The sequence below is a fragment of the Mytilus trossulus genome, chromosome 9 (genome assembly GCF_036588685.1).
Source record: "Mytilus trossulus isolate FHL-02 chromosome 9, PNRI_Mtr1.1.1.hap1, whole genome shotgun sequence".
NCBI classification, from domain to species: Eukaryota; Metazoa; Mollusca; class Bivalvia; order Mytilida; family Mytilidae; genus Mytilus; species Mytilus trossulus.
Window position 1 is genome coordinate 4932289 of NC_086381.1, and position 22611 is coordinate 4954899.

The 22611-nt window shown below is 31.2% G+C and overlaps 2 protein-coding genes across 2 annotated transcripts in view; both read right to left on the reverse strand.

Annotated features, from left to right (window-relative positions):
• Positions 1-2432: 2432 nt before the first annotated feature.
• LOC134685010 (uncharacterized) lies at positions 2433-7152 on the reverse strand. Its single transcript, XM_063544342.1, has 3 exons — positions 7106-7152; positions 6430-6464; positions 2433-5840 (listed from the first exon to the last, which is right to left on the reverse strand). The coding sequence occupies exons 1-3, from the start codon at positions 7131-7133 to the stop codon at positions 4965-4967; spliced, it is 939 nt and encodes a 312-aa protein (XP_063400412.1). The 5' UTR covers positions 7134-7152; the 3' UTR covers positions 2433-4964.
• Positions 7153-9919: 2767 nt separating this feature from the next.
• Positions 9920-22611, reverse strand: part of LOC134683618 (uncharacterized) — a 35497-nt gene continuing 22805 nt past the window's right edge. Inside the window, exons 7-13 of the mRNA XM_063542929.1 lie at positions 21764-21808; positions 20749-20787; positions 19377-19427; positions 19066-19110; positions 11603-11653; positions 10552-10596; positions 9920-9924 (exon numbers count right to left, since the gene is read on the reverse strand). Coding sequence (XP_063398999.1) covers positions 9920-9924; positions 10552-10596; positions 11603-11653; positions 19066-19110; positions 19377-19427; positions 20749-20787; positions 21764-21808 — 281 coding nt within the window. The remainder of the gene's footprint in view (positions 9925-10551; positions 10597-11602; positions 11654-19065; positions 19111-19376; positions 19428-20748; positions 20788-21763; positions 21809-22611) is intronic.

Sequence of the window (22611 nt, forward strand, 5' to 3'; positions counted from 1 at the left end):
AATACTTGACATATTTATAACGATTAGTAAAATCAAATCTGAACTCGACTATAGACACGGCTACAGCGAACAAGTTGTGAAGTATATTCAGCACAGCGTAAAAGATGTAAAATCAGTAAAGTATCATTCCTTCAAACTTAGAAACTATGTCAACTATTCACGTGGTTCCCTTCCATTTGTGGACCATTTTTTGATAATGCACCTTATCTTATCTTATATAACCAAGTTGAGTTTGTAAAATTATGAGCAACATGTACTTCATGTACACAAGATTCTGATAAAAAAGGGACGAAAGCTATCACAGATCTAAAATAAATCGACAAAGTTAGACAAAAAGATAAGAAATAGTACTCAAGACTCAACATCAAACACTAAAGACTTAGCTACACGAACTCTACCAAAAACTGAGTGTTTTCGGAGTGGCTGGTATGAAAACAAGATTTTGATGTTGTTCGTGTTGTTCATTTTCTCGTTTTCTAAACTCGGGTTAGGTGTTTTTCCTCTTTTTGTCTTTTTCATTTTTTTTTGTTGCCATGGCGTTGCTAATTGATATTGTTCATGATGGTCATTTTCTCGTTTTCTAATCTCTGATTTGTACGGTGTTTTTCCTCTTTTTGTCTTTTTCAAATTTTTTTGTTGCCATGGCGTTGCTAGTTGGTATTGAGGCTGACTATCAGTTTGTATGTTCCGCCTCTCTTTCTGCCTTTTTGTATGAAGGCGTTAGCAAAGAAAAAAATACACGTTATTTTACTACCACAAGCATGTAGATAGATGTCCTTTCATTTTCCTGACAGTTTAATATATTTGAAGTACTTTGCTATTGCAACGGTAGATTCGGTAGACAACTGAAAAGAATCCCCAACACTATCGATGATTGGATATTGTTTTATTTAAAATATATGCCCAAAGTTCAACATTCCGTATCATTTATATGACACAAGATTGATAACAAGACAGGAAATGATTAAAAAAAAAATGAAAACAAACTTCATACATTTCATGGAAATCATTTTGAGTTGACTTCGTCGAGAATATTAGAGCCTTTTAAGTACCAAACCCGGATGAACAGCTATATGAAAAGATTTGGAAATATGATGTTGCATTGTTTTCCCGACGTAGTCGGTATAGTTTCGGTTTGTGCCCTTTGAATATAAATAAATTCAATGAAATCATAGATATCAGGACTAAATTTAGTATATACGCCAGACGCGCGTTTCGTCTACAAAAGACTCATCAGTGACGCTCTAATCCAAAAAAGTTTAAAAGGCCAAATAGATAAAGGAGTGGAAGAGCAATGAGTAACAAAATTCCCAAAAAAGTGTTGCCAAATACAGCTAACTTAAGGACGCTTAACTATGGCAACAGAATACGCATGCTCGACAATCCTTTCTGTGATTGGACAAAATGCTGTTATCGTGGGTGATTTGATTGTGCTTGAAAAGACGTCTCGTTATTTATATCGTAATGGGAAGCAAGTGAAAAACTATAAATATTTGAACTAGATCTTACAAAGATTTATATTTTTATTGGAATAATTGTTTCTCCAATAGCTCTTTGCATCCATGACAGCTGTTTATTTGAGACAATTGCGTCGGATATCTTTTTTAAAGATAGTTCTTGTTTAAACATTGCTATACTGTCAAGAGGCTTTGACATGGATCGTTAAGCTTTACAACAGAATAATAGAAAAGCCAAAAAGATAAATTTCAGTTAAAAGTGATACTTAAATGAAAAAATCTTATGCAAACTAAAAATCAAATTTAAAGTAGAAATAATTTGTTACTTCCTTTATCAAGCATCCATACAAGTTATGAAATTCTCGGTAGCTTTAACATATTCATATAAACTCATCATAGATACCAGGACAAAATTTAGTATATACGTCAGACGCGCGGTTCAGCTACAAACGACTCATCAGTGACGCTCGAATCCAAAAAAGTTAAAAAGTCCAAATAAAGTACGAAGCTGAAGAGCATTGAGGACCAGAATTCCTAAAAGTTTTGCCAAGTAAAGCTGAGGTTATCTATACCTGAGGTGGAAAAGCCTTAGTTTTTCAAAAAATTCAAAAAATTGTAAACAGTAAATTTATAAATATAACCATATCAATGACAATTTATGTCAGCACAAAAAGTGCTGACTACTTGGCTTGTGATACCCTCGGGGAAATAAATCTCCACCAGCCGTGGTATCGACCCAGTGGTTATAAATAAACTCATCATAGACACCAGAACTAAATTTAGTATATAAGCCAGACGCGCGTTTCGTCTACAAAAGACTCATCAGTGAGTCCCTCTGGTATCTTTCGCCTCTCTTTCATAAGTTACTCAAACAAGGAAAAATAATCAAATATTGTAATATATTATCAATGCATAACTGAGTGGTTAATGAAATTCAATTCCTTTGTTGTTATGTCTACCTCCGAAACATATTGTAGCGGGTCAATTGGCGAAAAGGGCAGAAACACATACACCGAAAACTTTGGATATAAAATCCCGACGTATTAAACTAAAACCTCTGGCAACACCCTTACAATGAACTGAAAGAAGGGGTTCTTGATACTGACAGCAAACAATTCATATTTAAAGTTGCAAATACTTTATTTCTGACAAAAGTATATATATATAGCATAACAATAACATAACAGTGGCATATATTTGAGATCACAATTTTAGTCAAGCTCAAGACCAATAAAAAAAGCAACTTGCAAATTTATCAATAATAAGTACACCTTTAAATGAATTTCCAGACAACTATTGCCTAGGGTATCTTGTAAAAAGGTTGATCAAAAATACTAAAACTACTCATAAAGAGTATAACTACTGTAACATTAACTGCTATGATGTTCTCTCGTTTGTTGAGAATAAGAGCAGATATGGACAAAACTATTATATGTACTCATGTATCCAAGTATATCTGACCTCACAGAACAAAATTATGGGTATTTATGTATTAAAAGTACATCTGACCTCACGCTAATTATACTGGGACGTAATTCATGAAAATAAATATTATAATTATAAAAACTAGAATTTTGCTTAAACAGTGTAATCGCTTCCACAGGCTAACACTATAGTCTAGATTTCCAAACTTGGTTATTACAAAGTTTACTTATGGGCAACTATGTGACTTATTGAAAGCTTTTAATGATGGCAAGAGTTTAGTAGAGACTTTGTATTAGCTTCCTTTCACTAAAAACGTAAGTCTCAAATTTATGATAGAGTTTAGTAAAGACTTTGTATTAGCTTCCTTTTACTAAAAACGTAAGTCTTATGTTTCCTTGACCTTTATTCTTAACAGTGAATTGTAGTGAAGTTAAAATCAAGAACTATAATTTTATTACAATAATATTTGTTGAGACATTGTTTTAGTATCCTTTGACTAAAAACGATTGTCTCAAAAGTGACCAGAAGAAAATGACAAAATATGGCAAGTAGTACAATTATCTATTTTACTAACAATGTTCCTTTAAAGTTTTGACTGACTATACATGCATAGATATTTGATTACAAAAATGATGTCTTGTATTATTATACAAAGTGATTGGCTAACTGTTTTGGTCTTTTAACCAAAAATATGGAAGATTTGTACTAGTTTCCTTCACTAGTAATGTGTATTTCCATGTTTATCTCATTGTCTGAAAACCCTATAAGAACCCTTAACTAGTGCAACAGACTTAAATTTACTGAATCACCCTTTATCAGTGACATGAAAATTCTATATAAGTTTTGTCAAAATTATTCCATTATGTTTACATGAAAACGTCAGACAGTGATTCGGCAAAAGGTATCATTGACGTACGAAATTTCTCATCAGAAAACATGTATACGTAAATTCTATGGTTTATGTATTGTAATTCAAATCTATTATTCTTACTTTCAAAAAGAATATCTCCTTATTATTTTATCAACGTCTTAGCCAGAATGACGTCAGACACGCGTTTTTCTCTTTTATACTTGTACTTAAAAATTGTGCAAGTTTTGTGCATTTTCCGTGCAGTTTCTGTGCGATTTTCTACCGCGCAACTGCAAGATTGAACAGTAAACCAATGGAAATCATTTGCGGCATTTCTCACTTCGGCCGTTATGAAATGTTTATATTTATTAAATAGATATACAAAAATCATTCTCAGCGACTTTATATTTGCTAAAATGTTCGTTCTGTAAATAAAATATAATAATTAAAATTCTTTCCAATAAGCTAAAAATACTCGTGACCTTCCGTAATCGTTTGACCAATGAAAACGCTTCAGTACCGTTAACTAAAGATGGCGCTGAAAGGAAACCAGGTGCTTGTCTGTCAACGAATTTCGACAAGTTATCAAGTTTAACAAAATGTTATGACATAAAACTTGTAATTCCCTATACCGAAATGACTTGAGGAAACTGTACAGATAAGTAAGTTCACATGACACAATCAAAAAATGTACATACGAGTAAAAACAACACTCGGTTCAATGAAAGTAAATAAATACGGGGATCGTCTCATAACTATAAATAACAGATTTAATTCCAACATTCCCCATAGTAAAGAGTAGATACAATTCTATAATAAAAATGACTGCATTATAACATATTCTGCCAGTTGGTAGTTATTTGAATCGGAATAAAAATTATAAAAATAATCCTGAAAAAGGAATGCACTGATTCTATCTTTTTTTGTCTCTGAATAAGTAGAGTGAAATTTAGAATTGAACAGCATACAATTATACACATTTTAAGTTTTAAGAAAAGTAGTTATTATAAGTACAATTGATAAATGGTACCCGTCACAATATAGATGAATTAAAATCAAAATAAGAAATACAAGAATAACAAAGTATAGATGTTGCTAAATTGGAAAAAGCGACGGGGTTAAACATGTTTTGTGAGATCTCAATCCCCTTATACCTATTCCCAATCTGAATGTAACATTTCTTCATCCAAAAACATATTTTGTGTTGCCAGTCCATGAACACTATGAAATTATCAACAATATTTTAACGCTGGATCTTTGACAGCCGTCTGTGATTGTCTCCATCGATGAAATGAAATGTTTGTTAATTCTCTTTCTATTGGAATAAACGTTGCAGTATGGACATCTGGTGATCGTTTATCATAGCTTATTGCATTTTTCGTATTTCCAACCAATTCCGACACTCGCTTATCAATTTCAATTAGTTTTTGCCTCAGAGAGTGTGTCAATATAAAAAGTTGTCTATCAGAACCATTATCTTTCATGAAGTCGAATAACCCTTTTTGTTCTCCAGCTGAATAAAGTATATAGCAAGTTTCTGTAGCGTAAGCATTGAGTCTCAATTTGATGTCATCTAAATTCGTTATTGGCTGAATATCAACTTCATTTACTTTGTAGTTGTCTTTATTGTCACCAAGCGACTTTGCAGAGGTAATAGCTTCAGTATTTGTCATTTGATCGATCATGTGATACTGGTATGCGCTTAATCCTACAAGCAAATCTATGTATCTATTCAACTGGTAGTTATAGTCGTGGAATACCTGTGTTTTTGTAAAGCCTTTTGACGCATCATCAATTTGTTCCACATTACAACCTTTTCCTGCATGACCTGACGTGATACATCGCACGCAGCAAAGGCATTCATGGTTAACGCAGTAGTATTCATGTTTCATTGTTTCATGATCTGTATACGTACATGTAAGAGGCAAACTGAAATTTTGTGGAATCTTATTCATACTGATATTGTTATGATTACGGGTTTGCTTCATAAATTTATGATAGTTTGAGCAGTTTGCACATAACGACTCTTCGCAATCAATGCAGTAAAATACAGCCAATCGTTTCTTTTGTTGAAAAGAACAAGGGTCGCAGGTATTAAGATTCACAACCTGAAAAGAATTAAGTTGCATATACCTATTAATTCGGTAATGATTACTAAACTGGCATTCATTTGAATTAAGTACTTCAGTCAACTTTTTGGTTTCCCTCAATTTTAGTTTGTAACCCGGATTTGTTTTTTTTCTCTATCGATTTATGAATTTCGAACAGCGGTTTACTACTGTTGCCTTTACTTAGCATAGAAGATTAAAGTGCTCGACTTTGTAACTTAAAAAAATATTTGATTAAAATATGAATTTTATGAACATTACATGGAAAAGTCTTTAAATTGGACATTTTTTCGGATTACACATTGTGAGATTGATTTTGACTGAGATTGGCGATAAAAAGAATTTCATTATATTCACTGATAACCCTCAAAGTGTTACTGTATGTTGTGATCAAATCGAATAATCATGATAAAAAGATATATTCTAGTTTGATGTTTTTTTTAAACAAATGAAAATGAGAATCAATTGCAATACTTTTATTTAAATTCATATTTGGCATTTAAATAGCAAATGTCCTCATTGCAAATGTTTATACCGATGGGAGCTGCAATCGCAAAATACAAGTAAATATATCGACTGTTGAACTTACATTACTGGATTTGTTTCGTTTAAAGACTGATCTTTCTGTAATGTAAAAACAAAAACATAAGCTACAAAGAAACAGTCGGGTTACGTTGCAGGTTGTGTGAATTCTTAAGTCAGATACAATTGTTTTGCGTAAAATCATAGAAGCATTCTATGTAAAGAGTGTAAGATCAAACAAGAAACTCGTTCTTACATCATGTGGTAAATTCAATGTGACGTGTATGGTTGTTTGCAAAAGAGGAGAAATTAACATCGTAAATTATTCTTATAGACATATATCAAAACAGCAAAACTATAAGGATTACGAACTAACGAAGAGAACCACTTCCCAACGTTCTGTTTCAATTTTTACATATAGATGAGAAACCGTGTAAATGGCTGTTTTTCAAGTTCTATGAACTACAAACTGAAATGATGTTTTGCAGAACTAGCTAGATTAAACTATTTTCTTTACTTTGTGTTCATCAGCCACATATAACAAATCTATACTTTAGTGTATGAAGGCACTAGAAAAAACTAATTTACAAAAACATGCAGTGAGAAAAAATAAATCGAATTTCATGCTACAAAATACAAAGAACGATTTAAAAGGTAACGGTATATCTATCAAAGTTTTAATTAAAAATATTTTTTTTTATCAATTACTAGTACTAAAGAAACTCTTTTAAGATTAAACCTACCTTCTAATAAATACGATTCTTCAGTCATTGTTTCGATCGCTATTCTATTATCTAAAATAAAAACAATTTGCTTCAAATTGACTTTCTTGGTATGCGATCGTCTTTAACAAATGTACTATTAATTCGCAGATTCAACTACGTCTTAGCCGTTCACAAACACTGTCGATTACAATCTTAAGTTTAAATAAAACAGTCCAGAGTTTTGTTTCTGATTTTTTATACCGATGTATATAATGTATATTCTCAAAACAAAAATCAAACTGTCAACTTCTCCATTTATAAACAAATGTTTTACATATATGAAAATAAGATAACAATTTAAACCTTCTTTTTTCTTAAAACTACATTCATTTACATATTTACATTCATTAGTAGATAATCAAATACAGGATCCTTATTCAAGCCTCGTTTATATTGGTATACATCATTTGTTATTGGTCAAAGATTTTCATTAATCCTGATATGATTTTTATCCGGGTTTGCACCAGTTTCCTGGGATTTGAAGAGCGTGGCAAAATTTCTAAAGTCAAACATTTTACTCTATAATTCTAATATAAAACAAGTACTATATAAAATGAATTTCATCACTAAACCCGAAACTGGTAAACAAAAAACTGTTTAAAACACTTTAAGTCTGATATTTGTTAAAACCTTATGTTTGGCACTATAGGCTGAAACCTAAATACATGGAACTGCTCTCAAACCTTATTGCATAGAACATTTTAGAAAACTAATGTACGAAACAAATGTAATCTATGTAACATTTCGTATGAAACCATATTGAAAAATATGTCTATAACTGCCGCAACAAAAGGGTATCACTAAGGCATACAGTTTATCAGCAAACACTCACTGTAATAGTGAGAGATGTGTAACACAAAACCTAAGCGCCAGCCGTGTTTGGTCAACTTGTACCGAACCAAATGTCTCCTCCTATCCATATTCTGTCAGATGGATTTATAACTTTCAGGTTTGATACTCATTTAAAACTTTTTACTAATTTGTTACAATAATCTGCCAAAATTTTATCCTTAATAATTTCTTGTTACAATATATTTTCTTAATATTTTGAGTGGTTGTATATATATTTATTTTTTTGACCGACATATAGTATACTTTAAATGTATGGTGTAACTGATTATAGAGTGAATTAAATTCGACACATTTTTTAATATACATCTAACAAAAAAAACAAAATTTTTTTTATATTAAAATCATGCCCTTCAAGGTAATTTCTCAAGACTTTAACAATCTAAATTTTTCTTAAAAGAAAGATAATTAATTCAGCGCTATCTCAATTTTGTAATACTAACCTTCTGTTTGAGTCCCGACTGTTAATTTTTTTTGAGATTCTAAAAAAAGCCAATAAAAAAACAAGATAACATTTCATTAACATTGATAATACAGATTGGTATTATTAAACATCTGTTGTTCAAGATTAAAATTATACCAAACATCTGTTGTTCAAGATTAAAATTATACCAAACATCTGTTGCTCAAGATCAAAATTATACCAAACTTCTGTTGTTCAAGATTAAAATTATACCAAACATCTGTTGTTCAAGATTAAAATTATACCAAACATCTGTGGTTCAAGATTAAAATTATACCAAACATCTGTTGTTCAAGATTAAAATTATACCAAACATCTGTTGTTCAAGATTAAAATTATACCAAACATCTGTTGTTCAGAATTAAAATCATACCAAACATCTGTTGTTCAAGATTAAAATTATACCAAACATCTGTTGCTCAAGATTAAAATTATACCAAACATCTGTTGTTCAAGATTAAAATTATACCAAACATCTGTTGTTTAAGATTAAAATTATACCAAACATTTGTTGTTCAAGATCAAAATTATACCAAACTTCTGTTGTTCAAGATTAAAATTATACCAAACATCTGTTGTTTAAGATTAAAATTATACCAAACATCTGTTGTTTAAGATTAAAATTATACCAAACATCTGTTATTCAGAATTAAAATTATACCAAACATCTGTTGTTCAAGATTAAAATTATACCAAACATCTGTTGTTCAAGATTAAAATTATACCAAACATCTGTTGTTCAAGATTAAAATTATACCAAACATCTGTGGTTCAAGATTAAAATTATACCAAACATCTGTTGTTCAGAATTAAAATTATACCAAACATCTGTGGTTCAAGATTAAAATTATACCAAACATCTGTTGTTCAAGATTAAAATTATACCAAACATCTGTTGTTCAAGATTAAAATTATACCAAACATCTGTTGTTCAGAATTAAAATTATACCAAACATCTGTTGCTCAAGATTAAAATTATACCAAACATCTGTTATTCAGAATTGAAATTATACCAAACATCTGTTGTTCAAGATTCACATTATACCAAACATCTGTTGTTCAAGATTTAAATTATATCAAAAATCACAATTCATGTGTGAAGTTAATACCCATTTATAAGTTTAAACCCGCTGCTTTGGTTTGTACCTGTCCTAAGTCAGGAATCTGATGTTGAGGGGTTGTTATTTGTTCATGTGTTTCATACGTGTTTCTCGATTCTCGTTTTTTTCAAATATAAATAAGACCGTTTGTTTTCCGTTTGCATGGTTTTACACTAGTAATTTGGGAATTTTGTTTGCTGTTTGGTTTGAACTAAAGCTCCGTGGTGAGGACCGTACTATAACCTATAATAATTTACTTTTACAAATTGAGACTTGGACGGAGAGTTGTCTCATTTGCACTCATATCAAATCTTCTTATATCTATATATGATATAGCATAGAACAATATGAACCATATAGACACTGAAAAAAAGTGAAACATCATTCTATAATTTAAAACTTTTAATTTTATAAAGACAAAAAAAAATCATAGTAAGATTTCAATGAGTCAAAACAATAAACATATGGTCAATTACAACGTGTTCCGAGCTAGCTAAACCTCTCACACGAAAGATCTACTGTTACAAATTCAAATAACCATTTGAACGGGATAACCAATTGGCATTATTGGTAAAAATACAATAAAATCAAACAAACATGATAGACTTACAATAACTAGGGAGACTGTTGTTAACCGATGTTCAAATATCTTAAATCGATTACAGGTGCTTTGAAATAGTAACGACTCTCCGCTCTGCAGGAGGAGCCTGTCATGCTTGAACTTTGATTTTATGCAAATAAATTAAAGGAAAGATATTGCAAATCCGATTTGGTTGAAAATGAAAAGATATGAATAGAATAGGTATCAGCTTAAACCATCGGTACGCTTTCGTATGATAGATTTGTAAAGTATCATACCAACTTATGAAATGACTTTAAAGATATAATGATTAAGATGACTTTTGTTTTAAAAGTGCCCACAAAGGAACTTACACACTGAAGACATGTTAACTCTTTCATCAAATATCGTTTGTTCCTATTTGGAAGAATTATGTGACTTATTATAAACTTACCAAACAATGGCTCGCGTTCTTCAATCTCTGTTCCTTCTTGTATCACTAAAATTCATTAAAAATGAATATTGCCATTTTATAATGTACGAACGTCGTATCGTTTAATGAATAGTAGTTTAATGTAAAGATAAATTGTACAATATGTATGATATCTTTTATGCAGGTTGTATATGTATGGCCAGTCAGACATGGAGGGTAAAGATATATAAGACATTATACCGCGTAAATTAAAATATCCTTTTTTTAAATCAGGAAATAGTTGAATAAATTAACGTAGATAGTAGATGTTTTTGTGTCCTGTTAAATTGTTCCTTTTAAAAGTTTTGGATTCTCATAAATTCTATGTATAACTTTTGGACTAGTTTGAATCTCGGTCTATTTCTGTAATTTATGCTCAGTCTATTTCTGTAATTTATTCTCGGTCTATTTCTGTAATTTATTCTTACATACTTTTGATTTTTTAACCCTGTATGCGTACATTGCCTATGTAAATTTTAAAATTGTTTGTTTGCACATTGAACGACAAGTTTGTGTGACGTATATAATTTTTCTGACGTCAGACACTCAAATCAATCCATGTGTTCGTAGATAGTAGATGTTTTTGTGTCCTGTTAAATTGTTCCTTTTAAAATTGTTATACGATGATGACTGATGTACCCATATTTTGACTATTTTTTTAATTGTGACTGTTTATTTAACGCATCATGTAAATGTAGCGGAATTTGATGAGACTGTTATTAAAGTGAGAGGGTTAGCGCTATAGAACCAGGTTTAATCCACCATTTTCTACATTTGAAAATGCCTGTACCAAGTCAGGAATATGACAGTTCTTGTCCATTCGTTTTTGATGAGTTTTGTTTTTTGATTTTGCCATGTGATTATGGACTTTCCAAATTGATTTTCCTCTGAGTTCAGTATTTTTGTGATTTTACTTTTTAACAGCATTTAAAAATAATATGAAATGTTCTGACGATTTTAATTCAAATGAAAATTGAAATTTAAAAAAAAGACTTATTAATGTCTGATGAAACTCTTTTGCGATTAAACCTACCTTGTAATAAAAAAGATTCTTCAGTCATTGTTGCGATCGCTATTTTATTATCTGAAATAAAAAAAAAAAGTTTGCTTAGAATTGATTTTTTTTTGTATGCGATTGTTTCTAAAAATTGTACTATGGATTCGAAGATTCAAGTAAGTCTTAGCCGACAACTGCCCAGAGTATTAATTCAGAATATTTTATTATGATTTATTTAATGTATATATTAAAAAAAACAACTGTCAACTTCTTTATAAATGAACAAATGTGTTACATATATGCATATAAGATAACAATTACAAAACTACATCTTATTTACATATATTCATTCATTAATAGATACATCAAATACAGGTTCCTTATCCCGGCCTCCTTAACATTGGTATAAATCATTTTTTACTGGTTAATTGTGTTAGTATACAGATTTTTATTATCCGGGTGTGCACCAGTTTTCAGGGATTTGAAGAGCTTGGCAAAATTTCTAAAGTCAAACAGTTTACGCTATACTTTCAATATAAAACAAATACTACATAAAATGAACCTGCCAGAAATTATTAGAGTAAATTAAATTCTTCATACTTTTTTAATATACTTTTTTTATACAAATGTTTTTTAGATTAAAATCGTGCCCTTTATGGTAATTTCTCAAGACTTTGACAATTTAAACTTTATGCTTTTTTGAAGAGAAATATGATAAGTTCAGCGCTATCGTGCGACTCGCGTAAATATAAATTTAAATCTTGGTATCTATGAAGAGTTAATTTACAACCACTGGGTCGATGTCACTGCTGATGGATATTTATTTCCCCGAGGGTATCAACAGCCCAGTAGTCAGCGCGTCTGTGTTGACTTGAGTTATCATTATATGTTCATTATTATAAATCAACTGTTAGCAAAACTTTGTATTTTTGAGATATTAAGTTTTTTCAACCTCAGTAAAAGATTACCTTAGCTGTATTTCGCAAAACTTTTAGGAATGTTTGGTCCTCAATGCTCTTCAACTTCGTTCTTTATTTGGCATTTTTAAAATTTTTTTATTCGAGCATATCTGATGAGTCTTTCATTGACGAAACGTAAGTCTGGCGTAAATACACAATTTTAATTCATGTGTCTATAATGAATTTATCTCAAGCTTTGTTATACGAACCTTCTGTTTGAGTCTCGATTGTTGATTTATTTTGAGATTCTAAACAAAAAAAAAAAACAAAAAAAACCATTCTAAATAAAATTTCATTAACACTGATAAAACAGATTGATATTATAAAATACATGTTGTTCAAAATGAAAATTATACCAAACATCTGTTGCTCAAGATTAAAATTATACCGAACATTTGTTGTTTAAGATTAAAATTATACCAAACATCTGTTGTTCAGCATTAAAATTATACCAAACATCTGTGGTTCAAGATTAAAATTATACCAAACATCTGTTGTTCAAGATTAAAATTATACCAAACATCTGTTGTTCAAGATTAAAATTATACCAAACATCTGTTGCTCAAGATTAAAATTATACCAAACATCTGTTGTTCAAGATTAAAATTATACCAAACATCTGTTGTTCAGAATTAAAATTATACCAAACATCTGTTGATCAAAATGAAAATTATACCAAACATCTGTTGCTCAAGATTAAAATTATACCGAACATTTGTTGTTTAAGATTAAAATTATACCAAACATCTGTTGTTCAGAATTAAAATTATACCAAACATCTGTTGTGCAAGATTAAAATTATACCAAACATCTGTTGTTCAAGATTAAAATTATACCAAACATCTGTTATTCAAGATTAAAATTATACCAAACATCTGTTGTTCAAGATTAAAATTATACCAAACATCTGTTGTTCAAGATTAAAATTATACCAAACATCTGTTGTTCAAGATTAAAATTATACCAAACATCTGTTGTTCAAGATTAAAATTAACTCAAACATCACAATTCACGTGTGACGGTTAATACCCATTCATAAGTTTAAAGCCGCTGCTCTGGTTTGTACCTGTCCTTAGTCAGGAATCTGATGTTAAGGGGTTGTTTTTATTCATATGTTTTATACGTGTTTCTCGATTCTCGTTTTTGTTTTATAGATTAGACCGTTGGTTTTCTGTTTGAATGGTTTTACACTAGTAACTTTATGGGTCTTTATCGCTGTTCTGTTTGAGCCTAGGCTGCGTGTTGGGGACCGTATTATGACCTATAATGATTTACTTTTACAAATTGAGACTTGAATGGAGAGTTGTCTCATTTGCACTCATACCAAATCTTCTTATATATATATATATATATATAACAAGTCTAAAAGAATACAACATCACCAAAAAACACAATAAAACGAACAATATGTTAGATATTTCGGATAACAGATATCCTTCTTCGGTAATTGCACGATGAAAAATGAATCATGTCAATTCAAATTAAGACTCTATCAAAATCTTGATTTATACAATTTAAGCGAACGCTGGAACAATTTTAAAATTTCCAAACACACCGCAAAGACTACAAAAATATGCCAAAAATAAAAAAAGTTATTTACGATGTGAACTGGCACAACTCTAAATTCCCAAAAGTGTAGACAGTTGAGATGTTAAACAACTGCGTGGAAATACAGTCCCAATAAACAGTCCTGACCGATCTAAACTGGTATGATATTTAAAATATGACAACAGTAGGGCAGTTGCATCAGAGACTGCGTATTTAAACATCCCAAAAATATAGTAATTTGATGACAAGAAAATTGAGTTATAAATTTTTACGAAGGTTAAGTAATAGAACGTGGCTGCGTACTTATCTTGGTATCTATGAAGAGTTTATTTACAACCACTGGGTCGATGTCACTGCTGATGGATATTTATTTCCCCGAGGGTATCAACAGCCCAGTAGTCAGCGCGTCTGTGTTGACTTGAGTTATCATTATATGTTCATTATTATAAATCAACTGTTAGCAAAACTTTGTATTTTTGAGATATTAAGTTTTTTCAACCTCAGTAAAAGATTACCTTAGCTGTATTTCGCAAAACTTTTAGGAATGTTTGGTCCTCAATGCTCTTCAACTTCGTTCTTTATTTGGCATTTTTAACATTTTTTTATTCGAGCATATCTGATGAGTCTTTCATTGACGAAACGTAAGTCTGGCGTAAATACACAATTTTAATTCATGTGTCTATAATGAATTTATCTCAAGCTTTGTTATACGAACCTTCTGTTTGAGTCTCGATTGTTGATTTATTTTGAGATTCTAAACAAAAAAAAAAACAAAAAAAAACATTCTAAATAAAATTTCATTAACACTGATAAAACAAATTGATATTATAAAATACATGTTGTTCAAAATGAAAATTATACCAAACATCTGTTGCTCAAGATTAAAATTATACCGAACATTTGTTGTTTAAGATTAAAATTATACCAAACATCTGTTGTTCAGAATTAAAATTATACCAAACATCTGTTGTTCAAGATTAAAATTATACCAAACATCTGTTGTTCAAGATTAAAATTATACCAAACATCTGTTGTTCAAGATTAAAATTATACCAAACATCTGTTGTTCAAGATTAAAATTATACCAAACATCTGTTGTTCAGAATTAAAATTATACCAAACATCTGTTGTTCAAGATTAAAATTATACCAAACATCTGTTGTTCAAAATCAAAATTATACCAAACATCTGTTGTTCAAGATTAAAATTATACCAAACATCTGTTGTTCAAGATCAAAATTATACCAAACTTCTGTTGTTCAAGATTAAAATTAACTCAAACATCACAATTCACGTGTGACGGTTAATACCCATTCATAAGTTTAAAGCCGCTGCTCTGGTTTGTACCTGTCCTTAGTCAGGAATCTGATGTTAAGGGGTTGTTTTTATTCATATGTTTTATACGTGTTTCTCGATTCTCGTTTTTGTAAATTTTTTCGAGCAAGTCTGTCGGCCTTTGACCAATCCTCGTTGTGATCTATGATAGTGATGGTAAGTTTTTTAAGATCAGCTTGGGCGTGCCCATGTGATCTTAAATGACGACTTACGGGGAGGTCGGGCTTGCATGTGTAGTCGCTACGATGACCATTCATGCGTTTGTTGAATGGCTGTTCTGTCTCGCCAACATACTGCATGCCACATCGACACTGAAGAATGTATACAACATTCTGGGTTTTGCAAGTTACATTACAAAATATTGTGTACACAGACCCAGTGGGGTGGCAAGTAAATGTTTGAGTATTCACTATTTGTTGGCAGGTCAGACATCGTTTGTTACCACACGACTTGCACCATCCTGTAGTTGAACAGCTTTTATTAGAGGAGACGGCAGCTTTTAAATAGTGAATACTCAAACATTTACTTGCCACTCCACTGGGTCTGTGTACACAATATTTTGTAATGTAACTTGATCTCTGATGCAACTGCCCTACCGTTGTCATATTTTAAATATCATACCAGTTTAGATCGGTCAGGACTGTATTTCCACGCAGTTGTTTAACATCTCAACTGTCAACACTTTTGGGAATTTAGAGTTGTGCCAGTTCACATCGTAAATAACTTTTTTTTTATTTTTGGCATATTTTTGTAGTCTTTGCGGTGTGTTTGGAAATTTTAAAATTGTTCCAGCGTTCGCTTAAATTGTATAAATCAAGATTTTGATAGAGTCTTAATTTGAATTGACATGATTCATTTTTCATCGTGCAATTACCGAAGAAGGATATCTGTTATCCGAAATATCTAACATATTGTTCGTTTTATTGTGTTTTTGGTGATGTTGTATTCTTTTAGACTTGTTATATATTATATTATGTAGTGTACTGCATCATGTTTATATGATCCATCGCCCCGTAAGATTTATCGTTGACTATTTATTCAGTCATTTTATATATATTAGTATTGTTAAAACTTGTGACACAAGAAGAAGGCCATTTGTTGAGCCGAAATATTTGTCAACACGATTTTATAACAACATTTTCGTTTAATAACACCTTATATCAGTACCGTTGTGCAAATCTTTAGACTGATATATATATATATATATATACATATACGAGTCTAAATTGAAAACTACGCTCAAACCTATGATTGCGTTGGATAAAAACCGCAATTTTTATACGTAAGCATGTCAAACAAATTTCGTTGTAGAAGGGTCTAAAAACAGCACAAACAACATTTTCCAAAAGACCAAAAAAGTGAAAAAGTATATTTAAACAAAACGCATTTGACTAACAGGTCGAACAACTGATGTTCTTTAACCCTGCTGACTGCCATTGGCGATTGCCAAATAAAATTGATCACAAGATGTAACAAAATGGATTTTAATATAAATTAAATACGTCACAGAATTTTTCTTTTGTTAACTTGTGGCCACGATGTTGTGCCACAAACATTCGGTGTCAATATTTCTTTAGTACACCAGATCTAGATTTCGAAAATATATGTCTCTTCAGTGATGTTAGGGATCGAAACGGTACTTGGAATGCCATAAAATTTACTCTCAATTTAAGATTGACTCTTGAATTTAAGAGTCGATATAGGATAAACGGATCATTTAAACCGGAGGGAAAATATGATACATGCCCAAACAAAAAATATAAACGAGTCTAAAGTGAAAATTACGTTCAAACCTATGATTGCGTGTGGTAAAAACCGCAATTTTTATACGTGTGCATGTCAAACAAATTTCGTTGTAGAAGGGTCTAAAAACAGCACAAACAACATTTTCCAAAAGACCAAAAAGGTGAAAAAGTATATTTAAACAAAAAGCATGTGACTAACAGGTCGAACAACTGATGTTCTTTAACCCTGCTAACTGCCATTGGCGATTACCAAATTAAATTGATCACAAGATGTAACAAAATGGATTTTAATATAAATTTAATACGTCACAGATTTTTTTTTTAACTTGTGGCCACGATGTTGTGCCACAAACATTCGGTGTCACTATTTCTATAGTACACCAGATCTAGATTTCGACAATATATATCTCTTCATTGATGTTAGGAATCGAAACGGTATTTGGAAGGCCATATAATTTACTCTCAATTTAAGATTGACTCTTGAATTTAAGAGTCAATATAGGATGAACGGATCATATAAACCGGAGGAAAACTATGATATATACAACTCGTCTAAACATCAACCCAACAATGTTAGATCTGTAAATTTGCTTTCGCAAATTTTTGGTTCTTCCCTCGCCGGGATTCGAACCCATGCTATTGTGATATCGTGACACCAAATCGCCTGCACGCACTGCAGCCGTCCCGCAAGACCACACGACCACCTGGGCTCTAAAAAAAAGAGCTTTCGCTGGCCATGTGTTACCTTTCCACGTCAGTTTTAATCCAGCGGCGTACTACAGTACATGATATATAAGGCATGAAGATGTTATTGTTACAGATCAGCTAAATTATCTATAGTAAAGGATCCTACAAATTAATGTAAGATACAGTCACAGAAAATAATTATATTCATAAGTACGTCTGAGTCAGTGACAACCCTACACCAGATGTATCCATCGGATCGCCATCAATGATGGCGATACACGGCTGTGTACATAATGTATATACAACTCGTCTAAACATCACCCCAACAATGTTAGATCTGTAAATTTGCTTTCGCAAATTTTTGGTTCTTCCCTCGCCGGGATTCGAACCCATGCTACTGTGATATCGTGACACCAAATCGCCTGCACTGCAGCCGTCCCGATAGACCACACGACCACCTGGGCTAAAAAAAAAGAGCTTTCGCTGGCCATGTGTTACCTTTCTACGTCATATATATATATTTATGATATAACATAGAACTATATTAACAAAAAACACTGAAAAAGGTAAAAAATCTTTCTATAACAAAAATCATAGTAAGATTTCAATGAGTCAGAACAATAAACAAATGGTCAATTACAACGAGTTCAGAGCTAGCTAAGCCTCTCACACGAAGGATCTACTGATACAAATTTAAATAACCATTTGAACGGGATAACAAATTGGCCTTATTGGTATAAATTAAATCATATCAAACAAACATGATAGACCTACAATAACTAGGGAGACTATGTTTACCGATGTTCAAATATCTTAAATCGATTAACATGACCCACATTTTGGAGGTTTGCAAAAAGCCAACAAGGAGCGATACGGGTGCTTTGAAATAGTAACGACTTTCTGCTCTGCATGAGGAGCCTTTCATGCTTGAACTTTTAGTATATGCAAATAAAGTACAAGTAAAGATATTGCAAATCCGATTTGGTTGAAAATGAAAAGATATGAATAGAATAGGTATCAGCTTAAACCATCGGTACGCTTTAGTATGATAGATTTGTAAAGTATCATACAAAATTATGAAATGACTTAAAAGATATATTGATATAGATGACTTTTGTTGTAAAAGTGCTCACAAAGGAACTTACCCACTGAAGACATGTTAACTTTTTCATCAAATATCGTTTGTTCCTATTTGGAAGAATTATGTGACTTATTATAAACTTACCAAAGAATCGCTTGCGTTCTTCAATCACTATTTCTTCTTGTATCACTAAAATACAATAAAAATGAATATTGCCATTTTTATAATGGACGAACGTCGTATCGTTTAATGAATAGTAGTTTAATGTAAAGATACATTGAACAATATGTATGATATCTTTTATGCAGGTTGTATATGTATGGCCAGTCAGACATGGAGGGTAAAGATATATAAGATATTATACCGTGAAAATTAAAATATCCTTTTTTTAAAACCAGAAAATAGTTGAATAGACTTATTAATGTCTGATGAAACTCTTTTGCGATTAAACCTACCTTTTAATGAAAAAGATTCTTCAGTCATTGTTGCGATCGCTTTTTTATTATCTGAAATAAAAAAAAAGTTTGCTACGAATTGATTTTTTTGTATGCGATTGTCTCTAAACATTGTACTATGGATTCGAAGATTCAAGTACTTCTTAGCCGAAAACTGTCCAGAGTCTTAATTCTGAATATTTTATTATGATTTGAATAATGTGTACTGTAAACCAACTTATTTTCGTGACTTTCGCGAGTAGAAAAATAACGCGAATATAAATCGTCGCAAATATGTAATTTTTTTATCTTTCCTTATCAAAATACATGAAGTAAATTAAAAAATCGCGAAATTAAATAGCCGCGAAGTGGTATAGAAAGAGTAAAACGCGAAATATAGTATTCGCGAAAATAAGTTGGTTTACAGTATATTAAAAATACCCTGTCAACTTCTTTATAAATGAACAAATGTGTTACATATATGCATATAAAATAACAATTTAAACCTTTTTTTTCTTAAAACTGCATTTTATTTACATATATTCATTCATTAATAGATATATCAAATGCAGGTTCCTTATCCCGGCCTCCTTAACATTGGTATATATCATTTATTACTGGTTAATTGTGTTAGTACACAGATTTTTATTATCCGGATATAATATTTATCCAGGTGCGCACCAGTTTTCAGGGATTTGAAGAGCGTGGCAAAATTTCTAAAGTCAAACAGTTTACGCTATACTTCTAATATAAAACAAATACTATATAAAATGAATCTACCCAAAATTATTAGAGTCAATTAAATTCATTATACTTTTTTAATATACTTTTTTTTTTAATAAAAATGTTTTTTTTTTTAGATTAAAATCATGTCCTTCAATGGAATTTCTCAAGACTTTGACAATTTAAACTTTATGCTTTTCTTAAAAGAAAGATGATTAGTTCAGCGCTATCGCGCGACTCGCGTAAATATAAAGTTTTAATCTTGGTATCTATGAAGAGTTTATTTACAACCACTGGGTCGATGTCACTGCCGATGGATATTTATTTCCCCGAGGGTATCACCAGCCCAGTAGTCAGCACGTCTGTGTTGACTTGAGTTAACATTGATATGTTCATTATTATAAATCAACTGTTAGCAAAACTTTGAAATTTTGAAATATAAAGGTTTTTTAACCTCAGTAATAGATTACCTTAGCTGTATTTCGCAGCACTTTGAGGAATGTTTGGTCCTCAATGCTCTTCAACTTCGTACTTTATTTGGCATTTTTAACATTTTTTTATTTGAGCATAACTGATGAGTCTTTCATTGACGAAACGTGCGTCTGGCGTAAATACACAATTTTAATTCATGTGTCTATGATGAATTTATCTCAAGCTTTGTAATACTAACCTTCTGTTTGAGTCTCGATTGTTGATTTATTTTGAGATTCTAAAATATATGTTGTTCAAAATTAAAATCATACCAAACATCTATTACTCAAGATTAAAATTATACCAAACATCTATTGTTCAAGAACAAAATTATACAAAACATCTAATGTTCAAGAATAAAATTATACAAAACATCTGTTATTCACGATTAAAATTATACTAAAGATTTGTTGTTTAAAATCAAAATTATCCAAACTTCTGTTGTTCAAGATTAGAATTAACTCAAACATCACAATTCATGTGTGAAGGTTAATACCCATTTATACGTTTAAACCCGCTGCTTTGGTTTGTACATGTCCTAGGAATCTGATGTTGAGGGGTTTTTATTTGTTCATATGTTTTATACGTGTTTCTCGATTCTCGTTTTTGTTTTATAGATTAGACCGTTGGTTTTCCGTTTGAATGGTTTTACACTAGTAACTTTGTGGCCCTTTATCGCTGTTCTGTTTGAGACAAGGCTCCGTGTTGTTAACCGTATTATGACCTATAATGATTTACTTTACAAATTGAGACTTGAATGCACTCATACTATTCCTTCTTATATCTATATATGATATAACATAGAACTATGTATACAAAAAACACAGAAAAAGAGTAAAAAATCTTTCTATAATTAATAACTTTTAATTTTATAAAGAAAACAAAAATCATAGCTCTGCAGGAGGAGCCTGTCATGCTTGAACTTTGAGTATATGCAAATAAATTAAAAGTAAAGATATTGCAAATCCAATTTGGTTGTAAATGAAAAGATATAATTAGAATAGTATCAGCTTAAACCATCGGTACGATTTAGTGTGGTAGATTTGTAAAGTACTATCCCAAATTATGAAATGACTTAAAAGACATAATGATATAGATGACTTTTATTTTAAAAGTGCTCACAAAGGATCATATCCACTGAACCCATGTTAACTCATTCATCAAATATCGTTTGCTCCTATTTGGATGGATTATGCAACTTATTATAAACTTACCAATCAATGGCTTGCGTTCTCCAATCTCAATCCCTTCTGGTATCACTAAAATACATTAAAAATGAATATTGCCATTTTGTTAATGTACAAACATCGTATCGTTTAATTTAATTAGTTTATGTAAAGAAACAATATACAATATGCAGGTAGTGTATGCAAGACGAGTCAAACAACTTTTATCCTTTCATTATTAACTAGAACTAGAAAATAGTTGAATAATTTAACAGCATTGCAAATAATATAAAATGTTCTGACGATTTCTGAACTACAAGTTTATGTGTTTTTACTTGTTGTATTATTGTTGTTTTTCTGGTATCGTTTATACGTTAAGTCGGCTTCATATCTTGACTTACATCTAGAAATTGACAATGAGGGTCGGTTGAAGACAAAACTTTACGACAAAAGAGATGATTTCAGCTTTCCAATTGTGAACTTTCCATATCTAAGTAGCAACATTCATGCAGCACCTGCATACGGGGTATATATCTCCCAATTGATACGATATTCCCGTGCTTGCATTTCCTATCATGATTTTCTTGATAGAGGGTTACTGCTCACAAGGAAGCTATTAAACCAAGAGTTCCAAATGGTGAAATTGAAATCCTCCCTTCGTAAATTTTACGGACGCCATCACGAGTTGGTTGACCGTTATGGAATAACCGTTTCACAAATGATATCGGATATGTTCCTTACGTCGCAACTACAATCCCCTTCCCTTTCATGAATTTGACCTACCGAATTAGACTATTTACCGGATTTGTAATCACATAAGCAACACGACGGGTGCCGCATGTTGAGCAGGATCTGCTTACCCTTCCGGAGCACCTGAGATCACCCCTAGTTTTTGG